The sequence below is a fragment of the Phlebotomus argentipes genome, unplaced genomic scaffold, assembly GCF_947086385.1.
Source record: "Phlebotomus argentipes unplaced genomic scaffold, Phlebotomus argentipes genome assembly contig_5, whole genome shotgun sequence".
Taxonomy (NCBI): Eukaryota; Metazoa; Arthropoda; class Insecta; order Diptera; family Psychodidae; genus Phlebotomus; species Phlebotomus argentipes.
Window position 1 is genome coordinate 8677672 of NW_026776165.1, and position 20702 is coordinate 8698373.

Below are 20702 nucleotides of genomic sequence, written 5' to 3' on the forward strand. Positions count from 1 at the left end.
GCCGCGACGCTCGCTGGATCCCATGTGGTCTAGTGGCTAGGATATCTGGCTTTCACCCAGAAGGCCCGGGTTCGATTCCCGGCATGGGAAGTTTTTGTTGGTATCGCTCACGAAAACTATCAACTTCATTTTATTCCTCGGCAGAATCAGCGTTGCAATTTCGATTTTTTATCCTCTACAAGCCCTCTAGCCAACACTCAAAAGCTTGGATTCAGATAAAATAGACAATTTCGAAATCCATTTACGTGTTGAAAGAGGCAAAAATCATTAAAGAGAGATGGAAAAAAAGTTTCCCATGCCGGGAATCGAACCCGGGCCTTCTGGGTGAAAGCCAGATATCCTAGCCACTAGACCACATGGGACTGATGTGAAATGAAGCAAGTTTCTTTACAACTCACCGCATGACTCACAAACATCATTGTTTACACCATTGTTGACTTTCTTGGCATAAATACACTGAATCTCTTATTTTAAAAAACTTGAAGTCTGTCACTGATGAATTACGAGAAGGAAAAGCTCATGATTTGATCAAATGCTACTTTACTCATTCCTTCGAGGGATTATAACACTATTACATAGTCTTTGGTACAAAAAGAGAGTCAGTGATTCAGTGCTTGCCACAATAGCAGTAGAGCTTCAGTTGTGGATCGCTCACGCACGCACTCTGCCGTCCGTACAGATTCGTGCGGCTGATGGGTCCCGTCAGCTCCATGTCCTCGTCCGATCTCACGCGCACCGTCGCCTCGAATTCCGCCATGCCGGGCTTCGTGCGCAGCCTCACCGTCAGATCGAACATCAGCCCCGTGGCCGGCACGCGCTGCGCGGCGTCGGGAGTCAGGCTCGCCCGCGTGGCCTCCAGAATGGAGTTGAGGTGCAGCCGCGCGCACTGAGGCGAGTCCACGAGGCAATCGTTCAGCTCACGCAGCACGAAGCGCGCCACTCGCAGCACGCCCTGGTCAATCGTGGGTACGGACTGCTTCTCGTGACACGTGCACCAGTGCGGCGAGATGCCGGCCGCGTCACACGTGCGCGTGGCCGGGATGGGCAAGAAGAGGCTGACGCCGCGTGGCAGTGGATCCGCCGCGGCCAGTTCTGTCGCTCGCACATCCACGGCCACGTCCTCAAGCTGCTCCAGGCGGCTGAGATCGCGCAGCATCTCGTGCAGGTCGAAGTGTGACGTGAGGCGCCGCGAGTTGCGTCGGAAGTGACGCATCGCGCGCGGGAACTCCGCGTGAAACCACTTGGGGAAGATGGAGTACATAAAAGGCTGGCGCTCCTCCATCATGCCCTGCAAATAAGACGCGATTCATTGATTAAGCTTTTTGCTAGCATATAACATGCATGTTGACAGATTATTCTTCTTGACGAACTTCCGGAACGCAATGAAATAAAATTAAAATGAGAACAAAATTTGCAAGAGTAAAAATTCAATTGAATTTCCAAACAAAGCAGGAAAAAGAGAGGAAAATCCCTGGAAATCCAGAAATTTAACACACACGTAACAACATTGTATCCTACTCTAGTTCTCCTCTTCTTTTCACTCTGAAACGCCTTGCGCGCATTTCCTTTGCACACACTTGAGTGTGATCAAGTTAAAAGCTATTAAGTCATAAATATTTATCATATCAAACGTGATGCATATTCAATCGATATCAAATATGCAATACAATTCATCTGGTTTCATCCAGTGTAATTGATTATTTATATTGTTTCCACTCAACAATGCGTGCAAATTGAGGGGAAATTTCTTTATCTTAAGGAAAAAAATATGCGACTAAAATTTGTACACCACTTCTTAACACTTTCAGCATTTCATAGACTACAGAAATAATTTGTACACTTTCAGAATAGGTCAATTTTTTTTATAGAATGCTTAATGACGCCATGTAAACTGAATCAAATCTGTGCAATTAAATCCCAGTTTCAGCCCTTTTTCCATGAGTTCAAGTCATTTATTTTCTTATTTATTTTATTTTATATAAGTTTTTGTCCGATTGCAATAAGTGACACAAAATTATCAAAGCTGCTTTATTTTAAGATAAATTATCTAAAATAATAGCGCCTTGAGAAGAGCTAAAGATAGTCTGAATTCCTCCCTCACCTGATACGTGCTGCGAAAGCTGCCCCAGCGCAACCCATGGTCACTCATGACGATCAGCACGGTGTCATTGGACAGCGCACCATCGCTGAAGCGCCTGAAGAAGTCCACTAGCTCATCATCAATGAGCCGCGGCATGTTGAGGTAGTCGTGTGTAAAGGAAGACGTCCAGAAGAAGCCGAAGAAGCGCTTTCGCTGCAGACTCTGCACAAACTTGCCGATGTAGTCGAAGAGGATCTCGAAAGGTGTCTTGCTGCCGAGACAGAAGAATACATTGCCCATCTTGTGGTACGCAATCTGGCGCTCCATGGCCGTGATGATGGGGCGCGTGTAGTAGTCGGTGGGCTGATTGCGAAAGCCCTTCTTGAAGTAGTTGAACAATCCCAGGTAGCCGATGTCCTCCGCGAAGGCCGTCAAGTAGCCCCTCTTCGCGAAATCGCGCCAGATAAAGTGGCAGTTGTCGTACGTGCTGTTCTTTTCCGGCATGCAGATTGACTCCAGCTCAGACGCCTCCAGGCCGGACAGCACGGGCATCAGGTTGGGATACGTGTTGTCGCCCACCTGCAAAGATAAAGTGACTGTGTTAAACCATAAAAGCTTCAAATTCAGGACTCTTCTAAATAGTTTAAAGTAATTTTTCAGGCATCGCACAATGGTTGAAGAGGAACTACAATTATCTCAGGATTATACAAAATTTCTAATACATTCTGAACACGAACTCTCATCCTCACGCGGCAATGGAAAAAAACACACCATATAAATTTGATTTAAATCCACATTCTCTCAGCCTTTTCTGTACCTTCCCTTATCCATACTTAATGATGATACAGAAACACAGAGAAACGCTCTTCTTGCGTCCACACAAGGATGTGGAAAATTCGTTCAGAGGAGAAAATGCTGCAAATGTGGTTGATTTTTATGGCGCAATTGTGGAGACACCATTCCAATTTGATGGGGTCGAAGGTATGTTCCCCTCTTGCACACACCTGTCGCAAATTTTTATCGCACACGACCTTTTGTCGTTCAATTTAGATCCAATATCTCCACGTCTTCATTACGAGGCAGTGCGTAAAGTGACTCATTCCTGCGAATATCCAAAATGCCTCTCGATATTAAAGATGCGATGGGATGTTTTATGCATGAGAAAAGAGCGTCTCAATGTGGAGATATTATAGTTGCAAGTGCTGTAAAGCTTCGACCGTGAACAATATTCATTTCTTGGGTGTACTTCTGTTATTATTGCAATTTTTGTGAATATGTATTCCATTTTGATGGTGTCTTGCCATCAAGAAATCATCCTTTTTACCAATTTAGATCTTTCATCGTAAAATTGCGTTAAATTACTGCTAGAAATCACTTAGATCTTCTCTAAATCTTTGGTAAGTAAGCTTCATACGGATTTCTTGTGCGGCATTATTGGAAAGACACTCAAAGTGCTCATGCAGCATCAGCAAAGCCTTCATCGCGAATGATAGCGGTGGAATACTCACCTTGGTGTATCCCTCCATCTCGATGGCGTCCAATTCCTCGAGCAACACTTGCGTAGTTTTCCTGAGTTGGCGGCGAAAATTGAGCCTCGACACGCTGTCGATGCCAATAACGATGACATTCACTTTCCGCCTACTCGCGGCCGGCACGGCGTCCGCGCTGGCCGTCCTCTCGGGCACGAAAAAGTGGAAGTCCTGGTAGATTTCGCCCAGGCCGAAGTTGTCGCACGTCACTTTGATGAATTCCTCCCCAGGCGCCACGCGATGACGCTCCCCGAACATGATTGGCGTCACTTTGTTGTGAAATCTGATCCACATGTCGCTCTTCCGCACGAATGACTGGTAAGAGCAGGACAGCAGACTGGGATCCGTGACGTTGAACAGTGCGTGCAGCTCCGTGGCGTTCAACTTGATCCACACGTGTGTGGCATCGGACGCCGTAATGCCGGCGGAACAGTGAATTTGCGTCGGGTCGGCAATGAAGCGCTGAATGTGGGCATCAAAGATGGGAAACTTGGGCATCTTGCAGCCCACCGTGTTCACGAAGTAAGCCTCACTCGCCGGATCCATCTCATCCAGCGGATCAGCCGTGAAGCGAAGGAGTCTCGTGTACGAGGACTTGAGTGTCTCCACGTTGAACAAGTAGAAGAGTAGTGCCACAGTGAGGGAGAAGATGAGGAAGAACTTCATGAAACTCTGCCGAGTTTCCAGCATTTTCACAACCGTCATTATTATGATTCTGCAATGCAAAAAAGTGATTATATTTCAATGGGAAACAACAAGTATTTGCTATCTGTTATTTCACTTGCTGCCAGTGGACTAGAATAAGTCGAGTAAAATAAGCTCCAAAGTTCTTAACTGATGAAAAATATTCTGATTTCTACCATTTAACTAGACTAAAAGGCCAATGTCACATTTTCTTTAATTCCTTTACCGCACTCTACAATTTACAGTGCAATTTTGAATATTGTCTTGTTCACAGAGTGTGAACAAGTTGTATTTTTTAAACAAAATGAACAATAATTTGCATATATATGACTAGCTTGTCACACCGAACGCCTTTAAATACTCCGATTTTAGAATGTATTTCCTGCATTAATTATTGTTTCATCGTCAGTAAGACTTCTTGAGATAGCAATGTTCTCTGACATCCATAAAAGATTGCATTTAACTATGAAAATTCACTGAAACCAACTGGTTGACGTATTCATAAACATTTTCTCTTTCCCCACAATCATTTTCAATTGTGTTAGTTGACAATAAATTCAATATATAATCATTCTACATTGTTATGTGTATCCAATATCGCTACGCCACTGGATGAAATATTCCCTCTGTAAAAATGAACCCTAAATCCACTCACAATTTAGCTTTCGTTGCAATATTTTCCCCCTTCCTCGATTCCACGCTCGACGTCGAGAATCACAGAGAAATATCTCTGCCGCCCATATTTTCGACTGAGGAATCTCCACGTAATTCTTCACCAGATTTCCAAGCAGCAGCTGCTGTCCGGGTGTAATTGACGAAGGCGCGAATGGGAAAGAGGCATTTTCACCCCCTTCCGTCCGTCCGTTCACACTTAATTGGGCGAAGCATTCGCAGGAAATTCGGCGAAATGAATTTGCGGTGGAGCAGGTGCTCCGGACGCTCCTTTTCGACGCTAGCAAACACTCTGCTTCACCGCAGAAAGGCTGAGAAGGATGAGGGATTTTCCTGTCTTCACAAACACTCCACACACAGTGACAATGTGAACCCTATGCGAGAACTCTGACCACTCGACCCGGGGAGAGTGCAAATGTGACTGAAAGTGCGATGCTGGGGATGCTGGGTGGATGAACACTCCTCTCGAGCATGCGCTGCCACGCAACCCACACCCTCTCCACCCTCACGACCACACACAGAGTCTCTCTCTCAATCCTTGTTATTGTGCCATATGATAGACAATTATAATTCACCTTCTCGCGGAATCCTTACAAAAACCACCGAAGTTGCACTATTTTCATCGATTGCAATGCAAATTAGCACTACTCGGCGGATTTCTTCGTGAATACTGAGACTGTCAAGCTCATTGCTTTATCGTACAAATTAACCGTTTGTTAATTTACGAGGCAATAAAAGAACACTTTCCACGACGCAGCAATGTACACAGAAATTGACTGATAACAATCTAATTAGAAAATTGCCCATTAGAAAATAAAAAGTAACTTCATATGAAATATTAAGATTTGAGCAAAATCACACAGAATAGCTCAAGACAGAGCGAAAATAAGAACAAAGTGACTTCTTGAGTACAACAATGTTCACCAAATTAGTAAGTACATTTACTCAAGGGTGAGATTTTGGGAGGTTTTTATTCAATTGGTGTTCCTTAAGAATTATTTTCGATTACTTTAATAGCGTATTTGACTACTTTTACGCAACATCCACAAAATTAGCATTATAAGTTATCATTTTTCCGCCTGAAAGGAAATCATTTTCTTTTCACTAGAAAACTTAACATCAAAAATATTTCATTACATGTCAAGAATATCTTTTGAATTGATTTTTTCTCAATTTACTGAGAATTATCATCTATTCGATTACGATAAGTTATTCATGATTTCTCCCCTGATTTAGAAGTGTTCCCAGAATTATTGACACGCATTTGTCCGCCCCTCGCGCCCAGAGAAAGAGTGTTGGTGAACTTGTTCCTCATTATTTTCCGACATTGTGCATAATCACACAGCGCCTGCCGGTAGTAATAGAGATGCACCTATTCAGATGGCAAAGCAATCCCCTCTGGTTGAAGATGCTCTCTCGTGTGTAATTTTTCTCGCTGCACACACTCATCATTTCCGTTTCAAATGAACGAATTACGCGAGTGAAATTGGCCGCGAGGACGCATCTCTGCGCTTATCCTCACATGTGATAATGTGGCGATAGAACACACCCTCGGGGAGCCCTTCTCCCTTTTCCCACACACACTCTCGCTGTGAAAATCATAAGACTCTGCCACCACTAATCAGACGCTCACCCATTGCGAATGGTAATTATACACACTGGCATGCTGTCTGTCTTCGCCATTTCATATCTGCCACAGGCCCAGATCAGTCAGAATCTGTCGCACTCGCCCTGATCGCGCGCCAGAGCTTTTTCTGCGCGCGCGCGCGAGAGCCGACGTGGCCACCGCGTGTTGAAGGACTCAGCCGAATCTCTGGCGCTTTTCTCACGCCGATATTTATATCAAATATGACTAATTGGGCTTCAATGAGACCTTCCTTTTCCAAAGCCACACACAAAACAGCATTTGATTAATTGGGAAGTAACCTTGAATTGTTCAATTTCAAGACATACATATAAACTCTGAACTCCACCGTCAATTCACCTTTAAGACCTCTCATATTCAATTATATTGTGACGTCTATCAAATATTTGTACAACTCCCATCTCTCTAAAGAAACCCCCTTTCTGCTTATCATCATGCTGATTGATACCCTCCTTCTCGTCTGTGCAATTGGCAAATTAGCCCCTCAGCCATAGAGGACAATCTCAAGATCAGCCAGTCAGGATTAAAGACACAGATTGAACTTGAAGCCTCTCTGCATTCAAGATCGCTCTACAATTTATTATATTACGACCCGGTGGAATAAATTGCAATTGACTCCATGTGTAATTTGTCATTTCAAATTAAAGGTGTACGAACTTCTTCTCATCTCCCACCAAAGATTGTTATTTAGCATGGCTGGGATTGAATGAAGAGTGAGAGATCATGACACATGAAATCAAGTTACTTCTTCAAAAACCTGTTGGTACCATTCTCTTTTACTCTCCTTTTATTTCCCATCTGAATTGGTGGCCAGAGACTGTCTTTCAATTCAATTAACCACGATCCCCTCGTTCATCTTTTCAAAACCAACAAAGCGCTGCACTTGAGATACGCACAAGAAGAGGATAATTTGCGGGGCAACTTTTGCAGCCCTTTCAGTGTCTGTTCACTTAACAATATCACGAACTAAAGACATATCGTCTCATTAGAAGTGTGATGCAAAATAATGGCAACGCCAGATTTCATTCTTCGCTTCTATACTAGCCATTCAGAATTATATCGAAATAAGGCTTTAGTATGTCATAGTAAACTTCCATAATCTTTTCTATAAGCGCTAGATGCTTTCTGAGCTAAACTTCCTGGCAAAGGGGAAATAATTTATTTTCGGACAGGTTTAGAATCCCCTTCGCTTTATTCATTTATAAATCCATCAGACTTTCGACGGAATAAAGAAGTCTTATTCTTTAATCCTGCTCGTTTTCTGTTTCATTTTATAGTCAAATATCAACGTTAGCGTTTAGCTAGACTTTGCGAGTTGCCTTGCGTCCGATCGAGTGAACGCTAAAAATGTGGCACTGAATACTTGGCAGTGATAATTGAATTATTTATTATTCCGCGCCGTGTTGGTTGAAGAGTGTGTAAAGAAAGACGCGGGCAATATTTGAGACTGTTAATCAGCCGAAGGGATGTTTTATGTCTTCCATCAGTGTGATATGTGGAAAAGGAGGCGCTCATAAGACGCTTTGTCCCATTTCAGTCCGAGAGACAAACAGACAGACAGATGATAGCATTTACCTTGCGAAACACCATCCTTAATCCTGCCATGTCCACTTCGACACCAGATCACTGTTCCTGATACCCCATACTCTCTGTCACACAGAAATCTTGCTCTGGCGCTGCTCAAGGTGATGAAAAGTGCCTGCAAATTAGCAAGAAATCCCAGGAATTTCTTAAAGTCAATTTGCTGCCATCTTTGCAGACAAATAGAAATGCGAAATCAATTAATCTAGGCGTCAAATTGGCGCTGAATTTTAAACACATCGCGCAAAAAGAATGACCAATTAGGCTTGATGATGTTTGACATTCTTGGGTGGTTTACTTTTCCCAACAGAATTACTTCACTCTAAATCATGCGAAAATCTCTGTATTTTTGGGGAAAATTCTCCAACACACATGCGCAAATAGACGCTTAAACCTTATCACCGATGACAATTAACACACTTAAATGTACCAAAAAATTGGCATCATTCTCTCGAGGTGTGGACTGATGCGTAAGAAGTCAAATATTGGCGTAGATGCTAAATAGAAACACGGAAGCTCTTCTCTTGCAGGAATAATTTTCTGCACATCGCGCGCGTCTCTTTGTTCTGGCGACAAACATCGTTTTTTTCCTCCTCTTCTTCTGCCCTGCCGGACAGAATCACTCAGCAGTCAATAATTGACTCCTTCGGTGAGTAATTTTCTTGTCTCATTAGTGTGTGGAGGAAAAAGTTTCCGAGAATATGACCACAATCTCACCGTGTGATCGTCTATAAATGGCGAAAAATGCATTCAGGAAACGCCAAAGGAGGTCTCATCACTCTATAATGATAATCTCTCCTTATCTTCACCCCATCGCAGACGATGAAGAATTCTCCTAATCAATATTCAACGAGTTTTTCCTCTCAATTAAGCCTCTTTCAGCCTCCACTGACTGCTTTTCCGGCGTGTGAATGTCTCTCACCGTGACGTTGGGGGCTTTTTTCCACGCTTGCAAAAAGTATCCTTGTGCGCGTGTGTGACGCTTCTCATTGACATCTTCTTGGTGAATTTTTCCTGTGAAAAGACGCACTAGAAAAGCGGATGAGAAAAGCCGAGAGCCGGATTCATTCACATTTAGCGAGAAAAGCTGATTAGGATCAATCTTTCGTCTATCTGTATTGAGTCCCATTGTTTGTCTACAGATACGATTTCGTGTGCTTCTCGTGCTTGCCAGGAAATTACATACACATTTGGAGTAATTTAGCCAAAAGAAGATAAAATACATACTTCATTTACTGAATAAACAATTTTTAATACAATGTGTTAAATACTTCGAATAGTCTGGTAAGATTATTTTGGATTTCGGTTGGTTTGCTGCAATAAAAACAAAGTTTCCATCTATGCCGAACCAAGTATGCAAACAAGTTAAATCATTTACAATAGCCGGGAATTCTAACTTTTGCGTCTTCTCAGCTGAAAACCTTAGACGTGCTGAGGAAAACTGCGGCAAATATCTCGACGCTTTTCAATGTTAAATGTAATTAGAGATCGTTTTCCTCTCTCTCTCACTCTCAGTGGCTCATCACAAACTCACACACGCCAATTAAATTCTCGGCACTTCGGGGAAAATGGGGAGGAAAAAATCAATTCATCAATCTATTTGCCTTTTTCCTCTGCTTTTTACAATTCTAAAAGCCATTCTAAAGAAGCACAAAATGCAAAAACCAGAGTTCCGACATTGTTAACACGTGAGAAAAAGTCGGATGCATTGCAGGCACATCTATTAAATGCCTTTATTGATTACTCCATATCAATTTCTATCGCATGAGAAAACTTGAGAGCTTTTCACATTTCAACTCTAAGGCGTGCACATTGAAATTCAATATCAGGTTCGTCGCTTGATTCATCGCAAAAATCTTTCACTGTCATTTTGGCAATAATTTATACAAAAAACTTTGAAATTCATCTGCCAGGGTCAGTGTTATAAAAAATGTCACACAAACTCTAATGGAAACATCAAATAACATTCTATCCTATCGCGCAATGAATTTTCTATTTATCTTTCGCCTTCGCGCATTGTTGAATTGCAGACTTTTCCTAAACAATCACAGAAAATATGCACAGGTATTTCTTTGCGCCTCTGCTGCGATAGTATCGGAGTTATTATGTTAATAAGTGCCATCATCATTGCACAATGCTGCTGAAGAGAGGAAAATCACTTGTCAGTGTATTTTTAACAACATCTCTCTCTCTCACACCTTTGACTTTCTCACATCGATTTCGATGGACTTTCTTGTGCCACTGCTGCGCCATACATTTTTCTACCCGTCATTATATTGACACCAATAAATTACCATCACGTGACGAAAATTGCATCAATTGTTCTAGTGGCTATTGAATTCTTAATTGCATTTGTAAGAAATTATAGCCTTTGGTCAGCAATTAAGACATTGAATTTGCATTTCACTTCATTTTTGCAAACACCACAAGACACAGAATTGTGACGGTGCTGAACCAGAAGCTGAGTATCTTCATTCTATTTCTGTATCACACAATTTGTATGCGAGGGAAAGTTACAGAGTTGAATGAAAAATCAGTGGAAAATTCCTCTGGTTATTTCTAGATTTATTGCCACACATGAGAATAAATAAGTTACGGTTATTCTGATTGATAATAATTGACGCAAATTTAATAACAGCTTTAGATTACAGTCTTATCACACTGCACATTGAAAGGTGCTTCAGTGTTCTGACGGTGCTATAATTATTGAAACCTATTCTGATAGATAAATTAGCGCTCTACACAAAATTAATCATTGCCTTTCGATTAAATTATTTATTAATTCAAAGTAGTGCTTAAAATTTCCAATTTCCACAGTATGATAAAACCATTAGATCAATATGAGATGCTTAGTGAATTGCTCATTTAATGAAAAGCATGCCAAATCTTTCTCAAGTCTTTCACATTCACATTATTATTGCTCTCAATAAATGCAATTCAATGAGTAAAAATCGAGAGTGAAGAGTTACTTTGCACACTCCGAATAATTCATCTCAGTGAGAGCCTAATTTTATTTGGACTTTTAAAACACTTTTCGATGCTTTTCCCTGTAAATCATCAAATGCAGAGTCGTGAAATAAACATTGTGAAGTAATCGAGGTGTGACACTATTATCATTTAATTACCTGCATGAGAAATTTTATTAGGCGTACGCGTAATTTATCTCCACAATCTCCGCGCGACGCACACCAGCCGAAAATGCGCCGCCTGGCGATTGCTCATATGCGATTTCTATTGTAATAATCTCGCACGTTAATGCCGCACATGTAAAAATTCAATTCAAGTAGTTGACGCGAAGAGCGAAAACAGTTTTGGACTATGGAGGCGAGATGAGAAAAAAAGGCAGCGAGAGTGGAATTTAAAAGTAAACATGAGCAGAAAGAGATGATCGATAATTTGTAAAGTTGATTAACATATTGAAATGTATGATGATGTTTGGTCTATAATAGCTAAAAAAAAAAGTCTCTGCTCTTCTCTTCCCTTTGCGGATGGTGCATTGCATATGAGAAAGATCTGTCTCTGTGACACACGCACAAAAGCTGCCCCGCGGTGAGACGCGATCTCGCAAAGAGCGAGAGAGAGACTCATCATCATCATCTCATGCGAGGCGCTTAATCATCATCTCTCACTGTGCTGATGCCGCGCGCTCAAGTTGATCTTCGCACGGGCGCCGAGTTTAAAATGGGGCTCCCACTGCAAATTTAGTGTCAGTTGCTACAGGACTGCGAAACTCACCTCATCTCGCTCTCTCGTCCTCCAGCGCGCACTTCCGCGATTTACATGTGATATTCTCGTGTGATCCATTCTCCCATCCCTCGAAGGTCCTGCACAGAGAGAAGGATCTTAGTGATAAATTGAGATTAAGCATCGCACAACAAACGCACTTTTCTGTGAAGGCAGTGTCAATGGTGAAGAGTATATAGTGCCAAAAAAACAAGAGTTTGCAAGGCGAGAGAGAACTCAAAAAAGGAGAGGACAAATATTTTCCCCTTAAAAATATGTTACTCAAATAACAGTGAAGAGAACATCTTTTTTTAGCAATCACAAAGACACAAAACCTCGTCCCAAGTATGGACAATTTTAGGACATTGAGTGCAATTGTAAGTATAAAATGCTATAGTGGGATTAGCCTCTGTTTTCCCACCTTCAGCAGTCTAATCTTCTCATTCATCATCCCGAAAAGTGGGTGAATTGAGTGGCAAAAAGTGTATATTTCAAGAATGCGAAAGACCCCGAATTTTGGCGCTTCAATTCATCATCAACAATCGCGATCTAAGAGGTGGAAAAGTAATGGGAAAAGAACACAAGTTTCAGACATAAAATTGATGAAATTATTTTTTTATCAAATCAAAGTCCAATAACTCACTATTAAAAACATTTTCTCCTTCTCAAACATATCATTCAAGACTTTATTGCTATATATCTGAAAATTATAGGTGGAAATTTACATACAAATTCTTTAAAATAAACTAAAAGAATAAACTGTAAAGAATTTTTACAATTTTCCGGATACGAACAATGTATCTAATTGGTTTTCTTGGAAGAAATTTGAGCTTATAATTGAACCCATATCATTTAATTAATATGAATATCTCTATTCTCTGTCATTACTTCATCCACAATCCGTACAAACTGATAGATTATTTTGTCACTTTAAGCAATCTTGGAGGAAATTGAAGAAAATAAATTTTTAAGCTCGAGAAAAAAGTAAGAAAACGATTAACCTTTACGATTTTGGAGCTTCGCGAGATAAGAATAGACATTTAAATTGATTCTAACTTAATGGGATAATTTATTTTCACTCAAATGACAACTTATTTAGCATTTCAATAACATTGTGAAAGAATGAGTTTCGCACCTCCTTTTCGCTAAATACGCTGCCGTGCTTACAGTTTTATTATCTGTTTGGTCAAAAGACGCGATTAATTCTTGCTGGCTCAATAATGTTGAAATTCACACCTCTTTCATGTGAGAATCATATCTATGCGCGCAGTGGCTTAATGCCTCCAAAGCACGATGTCTTATTTCAACCGCGCGATCCAGAGAGGTTGTTGAGCATGCGGAAAAAGGTCGGCATTTTCGTGTGTGTGACATAATGTGTGCGACTCTGGAATATGATCTAATCGCCGAGATCGTCACATTGAACTTTAAAATACAGATCGCACGAATCACTCTCACCGCCAGTGACAAGGGAAGAGCATAATCTATCGTGCTTGTGATTGTTTGTAGGCATTATAGTATATATTTGTTGTGTTTAGGCGAGAATAATGGCAGTGACAGATAAAATCTATCATCAATCGACACAATTTCCTAATAAGCGCAGTCACACTGCCACGAATCATTCAACCCATTGTCGCATTGTTGTTCCATCATCTCCTCCATCTTCCCCTTCCAAATTCGCGCGCATACCATTTAATAAATGGTGGCGAAAATAATTTGATTTCGCATCTTTTTTTTCTTCAAGATCTCTCTGTGCTGAAGATTTGTTGTGCATATTTGTAGAATGAAGAGATGAAGTATTGTATGTTATTTAACACAACAAAACCCAAATATTGAATGGATTGAGGCAAAAAAAAGGTGATTTGTGTATTTTTTTTCCCGCGCGCCACTCTTGTACAGATTCTATTTAACAAAATCTCCATCGCGCCCAACAGAGTCGCATTTGCGGTGGCAGTCTTTGCGAAGCCTTTGCGCCGCGCGGCCTTGGTGATGGCCCAAAAACAGCGCGCGCGTAACATCCTAATGAGTCCATTGATGGGCAATCTCTCCCATCACTCCGTGACGTGTGGGCGATGCAAAAAAAAGCCACACAGCAAAACATTTGACACGCACGATGGGAAAATGCACTCCTGTCGATATGGAAAGTAAAAGTTTCTCGTGACTATGTTTGAAGAACACACTCAAAGCTGTGATTTATCCCACCGCGCGATGCCCATGCGTTAATTAGAGAACTCTGTGGTCTTTTTTCCAACGCTGCCACAGACTGGCCAAGAGTGGAGGTGAAAAAATCAAGATAGGCAGTAGCCTCTTATTGTAGTCAAGAGGTCTGTTTTTTCCTCCTCACCGTCATCTGCCAACATTTTATGCTATGGAGTTCTGGTCAATTTTAAATTCAATTTCTGCATGACATTCAACGATGATGCAAAGGGGCGAGCAATTGGGCGAAAATACCGTCGATTTTGCCCGTTTCTAGTTCAGGAAGCTCCCCGTAATTAAGCAGTGAAGCTGATGGGAAAACAATAAAAAACGCACAGCTAGAATAATTGCATTGCAATGAGTATTTCGTGCTACATTGCAAAAGTATTTCCATATTAATATTCACAATAAGGTTTCGTCTAGACTTCGATAAGGATCAAGATTTGCCATCACTTAACATACCTATCAAATCATCTTGAAGACTCACAGAAAACTATTAGGGGAGAGCGGGGCGGTTAATATGACGAGAGGGAGATATTAATATTGGTAGTAAATGGTAAAATTTCAAACATTTTCGCGAAAATAAGAATCGAAATCCATTTAAAAAGCTCTGAAAATCAATCATAATAAATAATTATAATTATAATCTCATTGAATTTCTCTAAAAATTTTATTTGCTTATGTTCGAAATTGTGATCAGCATCAACTTCCTGATCTTTTTCATTGGATACTGAGAAATTGCTTGCTTCTTCTCACAACGTGAGACGTCAGTCACATTGAAATCACTTTGCAGGGTTGCCATCACAAATACGCAGGTTACAAGAGTTCGCAAAACAATGTATTCAAATCAAATAATTCTAATAAAAGTGAAATAGTAAAAATACTCCATAAATAGCTAGAGTAAACCTTTGCCACAAAGAGTGAAGAGGTGCTAAGATCTAATTTGAAAGAATGTTTAAAATAAATAACCGTGATTTTTCATAAATCAATATTATCACATAGTCAATAGTCAATTTGTAAAAATACAAAGCTTCGTGACTTATCCAGAGATGAGAATTTTACCATTAGCGATAATGAGAACAGTGAGAAATCACTAATAAGTATGTTAATTTCAAAAACAAATCATTTAGCATGCCAATTTCATACTATACTGTTCATTATGTTTAATTACAATCAACTATGTTTAGTTGACATTTGCTAAAAATCACAGATCATAAATGCTAGCCTTGTCCCTAAAATTCAAAATATCACTCAATTAGAGGCAATTTGTTCCTCTCAGAGACTCTTTAAATGCGCAATGCAAACTGCCAAAAGTATTTGCGCCACTAATGAAATGTGCAAATAAGGAAGCATTTTCCACCATCGAGTTTGATGACTGACCATTTAGGCATTCTTGTCGCGACAATTGCTCGAGAATGCGCACAAAAACCCGAGTAATTGTCCATCCTTGGTGATTCTTAAGACACCTTTTCCTCCTCTTCCAAATTCTCCAACGAGAATGAAATAGCATGAGATTTTGCTTCATCTCAGCGAAACGGAAGTGTGCGATGGACCATCAGCAGCGCAACCCATTACAATTTACTGCTGATTGTGTGTGTGTGTGTTTGCCTGAGAAAAAGTTCTCAGCATTATGGCCTTTCAAGTTCAACTGTGAAGTGCTTGCGATTGTGTATCACAATATAAATTTTTAATGAGCAAAGACCAGAAAGAAATGTCAAAATATTTAATGAACTTGTATCAGCCAAAATACCGTTGATTACACGCAAATCACTTTGTAATTCACGCGTCTCTTCTCCCTCCCTCGTTACACAATAATGAGACTGCATGAGATAATGAATCGAGAAGTGATGAGGTCAGGTGAAAAGTAAATAGAATTGGAAGGCGAGAGGAGAAAAAAAACACGAGATAAAACTAATAAACGATTGATAATTGATTCTATTCTGAGAACGATTCCGGGTGTATCATTAGCAAATATGGAATTGAACTCTCGTGATTTTTTCCACTACCTCGTGATTTTTTTTATTGTGTATTTACAAGCTCACTTTTCTGCCTCTTTCCCCTCCCCCCGACATTCTGTACAACTGGCAATGATTGCCAACTTACTAATGCATCGGATTAAGCGTAAGGAGAATCCTTCTTGCCAGCCAATGAAGTGGTTGAGGTGAAGAAGTTCAATGTTGAAGAAGATATTTTCGGCAAATTATATCCACAAATTAGACATTAAGACAAATAGCCCATTTCGTTCCACTAAATCACAATTAATTGAGACTGAATCCCGTTTTTCTGCAGTGCGAATTTCATATACTGCGTATGTAAAGTAACGTCAAATAAACTGTGGTGGGAAATAATCTGAGGTCTCTCGACTCAGTGCAACATTGAAGGGTGTAAATAAAACGCCATTGATTCAAATAAATTGCTCTAACTTCATTTGAATTCATCTTTATGCTTATCAAATCTGAAATTTGATCTTCACTTCAGAATTCATTTGATCTATTCAACAAGGAAGTCTTACAATGGGAAACTAGACAAACTTGTTATAGATTTTCAACTGATTTTACTTGAAATTTTTTTTTCCCTAATATAATGAGGACACAATAAATATTCAAGTGTTATCAGAAAGAGAAGGAAATGAAGAAATATCCATAAATTCATAAATGATTCGTTACGTAACAGGAAAAGAAGAAAATATGGAAAGATAAAACTGCTTCCTATCCTCTTTTTCAGGTGATCCTCCTAGCTGTCTTCCGATTTGGACAGACTAAGGATAACAAGAATGAAGTCATCGTGAAGATAGACAACGCCGATAAGACGCAATATCACAATGCCAACTTCGAGGCGAGTTCCTACAACTACGGCTACGAAGTGGGTCCCAACGGCCAATTCCATCATGAAATCCGAGGTCCTGATGGCGTCACGTACGGCTGTTACGGTTATATCGATCCTGCGAGTCAACTGCGCGCCACGCATTATGTAGCCGATGAGAATGGCTATCGCGTGATCGAGCCTGAGGATCCTGTAGAGATTTTTCCGCCCAATAGCGGGAAGAAAGGCATCGTGGTGCCATGGAAGGATCTCTACCTGCCCAAAGGATGCGGAATGCACGAAGGTGGCTTCGCCATCGGCGCTGTCCTAAAAGCTGTCGACGGCGGTGGTTTCACTGTGGTGCAACCAGGTGAACCTCATCCTGGCGCCACAGTGGATCGTCCCGGAGTAAAGGGATCAGCCATTAATCGACCGCTAGTGCTCATGGAGGATGGAACGATAATGGTCGCAGGACCTGGATTTAAGGGCATCGGCTATGGTCGTCCAGGCCGGCCCGGAACTCCCGGATCACCGGGAACTCCTGGCAAACCCGGATCCCCAGGATCTGACGGAGGAGTTATTTATGGAGGCCTCGGCGGTGATGGAGGCTTCGGAGGCACTGGCGGAACAGGAGGACATGGCGGAGGAGGTGGACATGGAACAGGTGAAGTTTGCTCTCCAGTCGATATAGAATCAAATGCTTCGTTTCCATTTCAACTGAATGACAAGAATTTTTATTTTATTTCCAGGCGGACATGGCGGTCACGGAGGGGCACCAGGCACTCCTGGCAAACCAGGATCGCCCGGTCGTCCAGGAAGTCCTGGATCCGGTGGTTATTGGCACAACGGACAATGGTATCACGACAACTCTGGAATGTATCATCACCAGGCGGGCCCCAACGGCCCTAATAGCCCAGGATATGTTCACCACACCGGGCCGCAGGGAGGATATGGCGGCAGTGGTGGATCTGGCGGGACGGGTGGCACTGGGGGTATCGGAGGAATGGGTCCCAATGGCCCTAACGGCCCCAATGGCCCCAATGGACCAACTGGTCCCACCGGCCCCATCGGGCCTTCAGGACCCAACGGACCCCCAGGACCGCCCGGAACAGGCGGCACGGGCGGAACAGGAGGGACGGGGGGATACGGCGGCGGCGGCGGCGGCAGCGGTGGCGGTGGAGGTAAGGATAAGAAGATTGAACTTTGTTTGGCACAATTTTTGCACACCACTTAACTTTGTAGAAGAACCTCTCACTTCACCAGACACCACAGCACCCACTGGCCCTGAGCACATCAATGGCCCTCACGGAGGTGATTTCAGTCAAGGTAATTCACCATCAAGAGTCATCTGCAACTCACTCTCACTCATTTCGTTTCATGCGCGCATTCACCCGCATTTATCACATCTAAAACACGCACACATCAGAGGAATATACCGAGTGCTATTATCCAGGTCATCGGCCAGGTCATGGCCCAACAGGACATGGAACCCCAGGACGACCAGGTACACCGGGGAGTCCCGGCACACCGGGACACCCAGGACATCCAGGAAAGCCCGGCCCCAGTGGCCATCATAAGCCACACCCACCACCGAAACCTCATCCTGTGCCACCGCACAATGGATTGCCAGGCAAGCCAGGTAAATATTCACTGATGCTTTACAGTCACATGCAGAATTTTTAATTGCACATTTATTTTGTTTCGCGACACAGGAACACCTGGTACTCCTGGAACGCCAGGATCACCGGGGTATGTCCAATTCATCCCTGGCCAAGATGGATCCCCAGGATCACCGGGCACTCCCGGAACTCCTGGAACTCCTGGTTCCCCAGGATTTGAGGGTGGATTAATCTATGGAGGCACTGCCGGCGAAGGCGGAGCGGGAGGTGCTGGAGGCTTTGGAGGCAGTGGCGGAGCTGCAGGATATGGCGGTGGAGGTATTCTACTATATTCAATTAAATTGCCAATTTAATGTCTTAAGTCTTCCTCTGGAACTTCAATTCTGTTTTTAAACCCTCCAGGAGGCTATGTGCAATATATTCCTGGTGAGGATGGAAGTCCGGGTACCCCGGGAACTCCAGGACGACCAGGTTCTCCCGGTTCTCCAGGTAATTATATATTGATTCTTGTATAAACTTTATCTAGACTGGACCAAGTAAGCATAATTCAATTTCCTTTCTATAACCTCTCCAGGAGGCTATGTTCAGTACGTTCCTGGTGAAGACGGAACTCCAGGAACCCCGGGAACTCCAGGACGACCAGGTTCTCCCGGTTCTCCAGGTAATTACATATTGATTCCAGTATAGTCTTTATCTGAGTCGAGTAAAATAAACACAACTCAATTTCCTTTCTTTAAATTCTCCAGGAGGCTATGTTCAGTACGTTCCTGGTGAAGACGGAACTCCAGGAACCCCGGGAACTCCAGGACGACCAGGTTCTCCCGGTTCTCCAGGTAATTACATATTGATTCCAGTATAGTCTTTATCTGAGTCGAGTAAAATAAACACAACTCAATTTCCTTTCTTTAAATTCTCCAGGAGGCTATGTTCAGTACGTACCTGGTGAAGATGGAACTCCAGGAACCCCGGGAACTCCAGGAAGGCCAGGCACGCCCGGTTCCCCAGGCGGTTATGTGCAATATGTTCCTGGTGGGGACGGCACTCCAGGTACACCAGGAACTCCAGGCAGACCAGGTGAGACTTGCCGAATCTTCGTGTTTAAAGGAGTTTAAACAACACCTTAAACATTTACATTATTCATCTAAAGGCACTGCTGGCACTCCAGGCTATATCCAATACATCCCCGGACAGGACGGCTCACCGGGAACCCCAGGAACACCCGGAACACCAGGATCACCCGGTCTTCCTGGCTACTATCAGCAAGACTTTTATGCTGATGGTGCCATGGGCGTGCAGCCGCCACGCCCCATCCAGCAGAATCCTGGGAATCTTAATGTAGCCGTGTCACAGGTTCCCATCTTCATTGTGCCATTCCCTCTGGCCATGGGCAGCATCAATGCTGGCATGTGCCCGTGCTACCTGATGAACGGCACCGCTGGCGGTCAATCCTACTTCAACACCGAACTCCAGGGGCAGCAATCGTACGGCTACGTTGGCCTCCTGCCGGTGCTCTTTGTGCCCTCGTGCGGCGGCGGCAACAACACCGGCAACTTCTCCGGACTCTTCTCCCAGGCCTTCACCGTACCCTACCAATGCAACCAGTGCAATCAGCCGCGCCAGAAGCGATCAGCGGAACTTACGGATGACATCACCAGCCTCGATAGTTTCAAGCAAGTCCTCGAATTGGCTAACCTCGATCCGCGAACCAGTAATATCATCGTCAAATCGCCCCATCGGCGGTCTCTGCAGCGACTTGTGCCAGCCACGGAGAACTCCTAAATCCGCGCAAAAAGTTCAATTTGCGCTACTCCTCGGCGCCTTCAATGTTCGTTCATCCGAGGAGGATCGCGAACACACGAAAAATTGCCATCATTGCAGTTTTGCACCCTTTTTTTCTATCATAAACGCTTAGTTATGTAAACCTTAAGTTATTACGAAAAATAGAAAAAAAACCTTCTTAAGTGGGTAACGTGAACGGCAGAGGATCGTTCTTTCTGGGTATATATTCAACTCTCTATCCTCTTAGCTAGACATTTTAAAATAGTTTCTCTTCCCCCCGCAAAAGTGAAATGAAATAATTCCTCCCAATTTATCATCTCAGTTTTACCCAAAACTTAGGCAGTATAAATCTATTAAGCAATTAAGAAATAAAACTATTTCGATGATCAAACATA

At 42.6% G+C, this 20702-nt stretch overlaps 2 protein-coding genes and 2 non-coding genes across 5 annotated transcripts; 2 read left to right on the forward strand and 2 right to left on the reverse strand.

The window, feature by feature from the left end:
• The first annotated feature begins 18 nt into the window (after positions 1-18).
• On the forward strand, positions 19-90 carry Trnae-uuc (transfer RNA glutamic acid (anticodon UUC)). The gene has a single exon. It is a non-coding gene; the product is annotated as a tRNA-Glu (tRNA).
• A 200-nt stretch (positions 91-290) lies between these two features.
• On the reverse strand, positions 291-362 carry Trnae-uuc (transfer RNA glutamic acid (anticodon UUC)). Its single transcript has one exon. It is a non-coding gene; the product is annotated as a tRNA-Glu (tRNA).
• Positions 363-537: 175 nt separating this feature from the next.
• On the reverse strand, positions 538-5034 carry LOC132265928 (uncharacterized). Its single transcript, XM_059766726.1, has 4 exons — positions 4949-5034; positions 3589-4324; positions 2102-2659; positions 538-1288 (listed from the first exon to the last, which is right to left on the reverse strand). Exons 2-4 carry the CDS (start codon positions 4312-4314, stop codon positions 608-610), a joined length of 1965 nt encoding a protein of 654 aa, XP_059622709.1. The 5' UTR covers positions 4315-4324; positions 4949-5034; the 3' UTR covers positions 538-607.
• A 6643-nt stretch (positions 5035-11677) lies between these two features.
• Positions 11678-20702, forward strand: LOC132265927 (collagen alpha-1(III) chain-like). Of its 2 annotated transcripts, XM_059766724.1 has the most exons (10): positions 11678-12291; positions 16832-17573; positions 17659-18090; positions 18363-18548; positions 18622-18846; positions 18931-19017; positions 19103-19189; positions 19275-19361; positions 19447-19602; positions 19676-20702. In XM_059766724.1, the coding sequence occupies exons 1-10, from the start codon at positions 12262-12264 to the stop codon at positions 20305-20307; spliced, it is 2664 nt and encodes an 887-aa protein (XP_059622707.1). In that variant the 5' UTR covers positions 11678-12261; the 3' UTR covers positions 20308-20702. The 2 variants fall into 2 exon arrangements, with proteins under 2 accessions (XP_059622707.1, XP_059622708.1); XM_059766725.1 differs by lacking the exon at positions 11678-12291 and having other exon boundaries at positions 17285-17573; positions 17659-18235.

What these genes read in the sequence shown, in the direction of transcription:
- LOC132265928 (XM_059766726.1), bottom strand. Translation starts at nt 4,314, where the DNA reads ATGACGGTTGTGAAAATGCTGGAAACTCGGCAGAGTTTCATGAAGTTC. An exon ending in AGATGGAGGGATACACCAAG is followed by an intron (nt 2,660 to 3,588) that starts GTGAGTATTCCA and finishes TTATCTTTGCAG; the next exon opens with GTGGGCGACAACACGTATCC. An exon ending in GCTTTCGCAGCACGTATCAG is followed by an intron (nt 1,289 to 2,101) that starts GTGAGGGAGGAA and finishes TCTTATTTGCAG; the next exon opens with GGCATGATGGAGGAGCGCCA.
- LOC132265927 (XM_059766724.1), top strand. Translation starts at nt 12,262, where the DNA reads ATGGACAATTTTAGGACATTGAGTGCAATT. An exon ending in TTAGGACATTGAGTGCAATT is followed by an intron (nt 12,292 to 16,831) that starts GTAAGTATAAAA and finishes CCTCTTTTTCAG; the next exon opens with GTGATCCTCCTAGCTGTCTT. An exon ending in AGGTTCTCCCGGTTCTCCAG is followed by an intron (nt 19,190 to 19,274) that starts GTAATTACATAT and finishes TAAATTCTCCAG; the next exon opens with GAGGCTATGTTCAGTACGTT.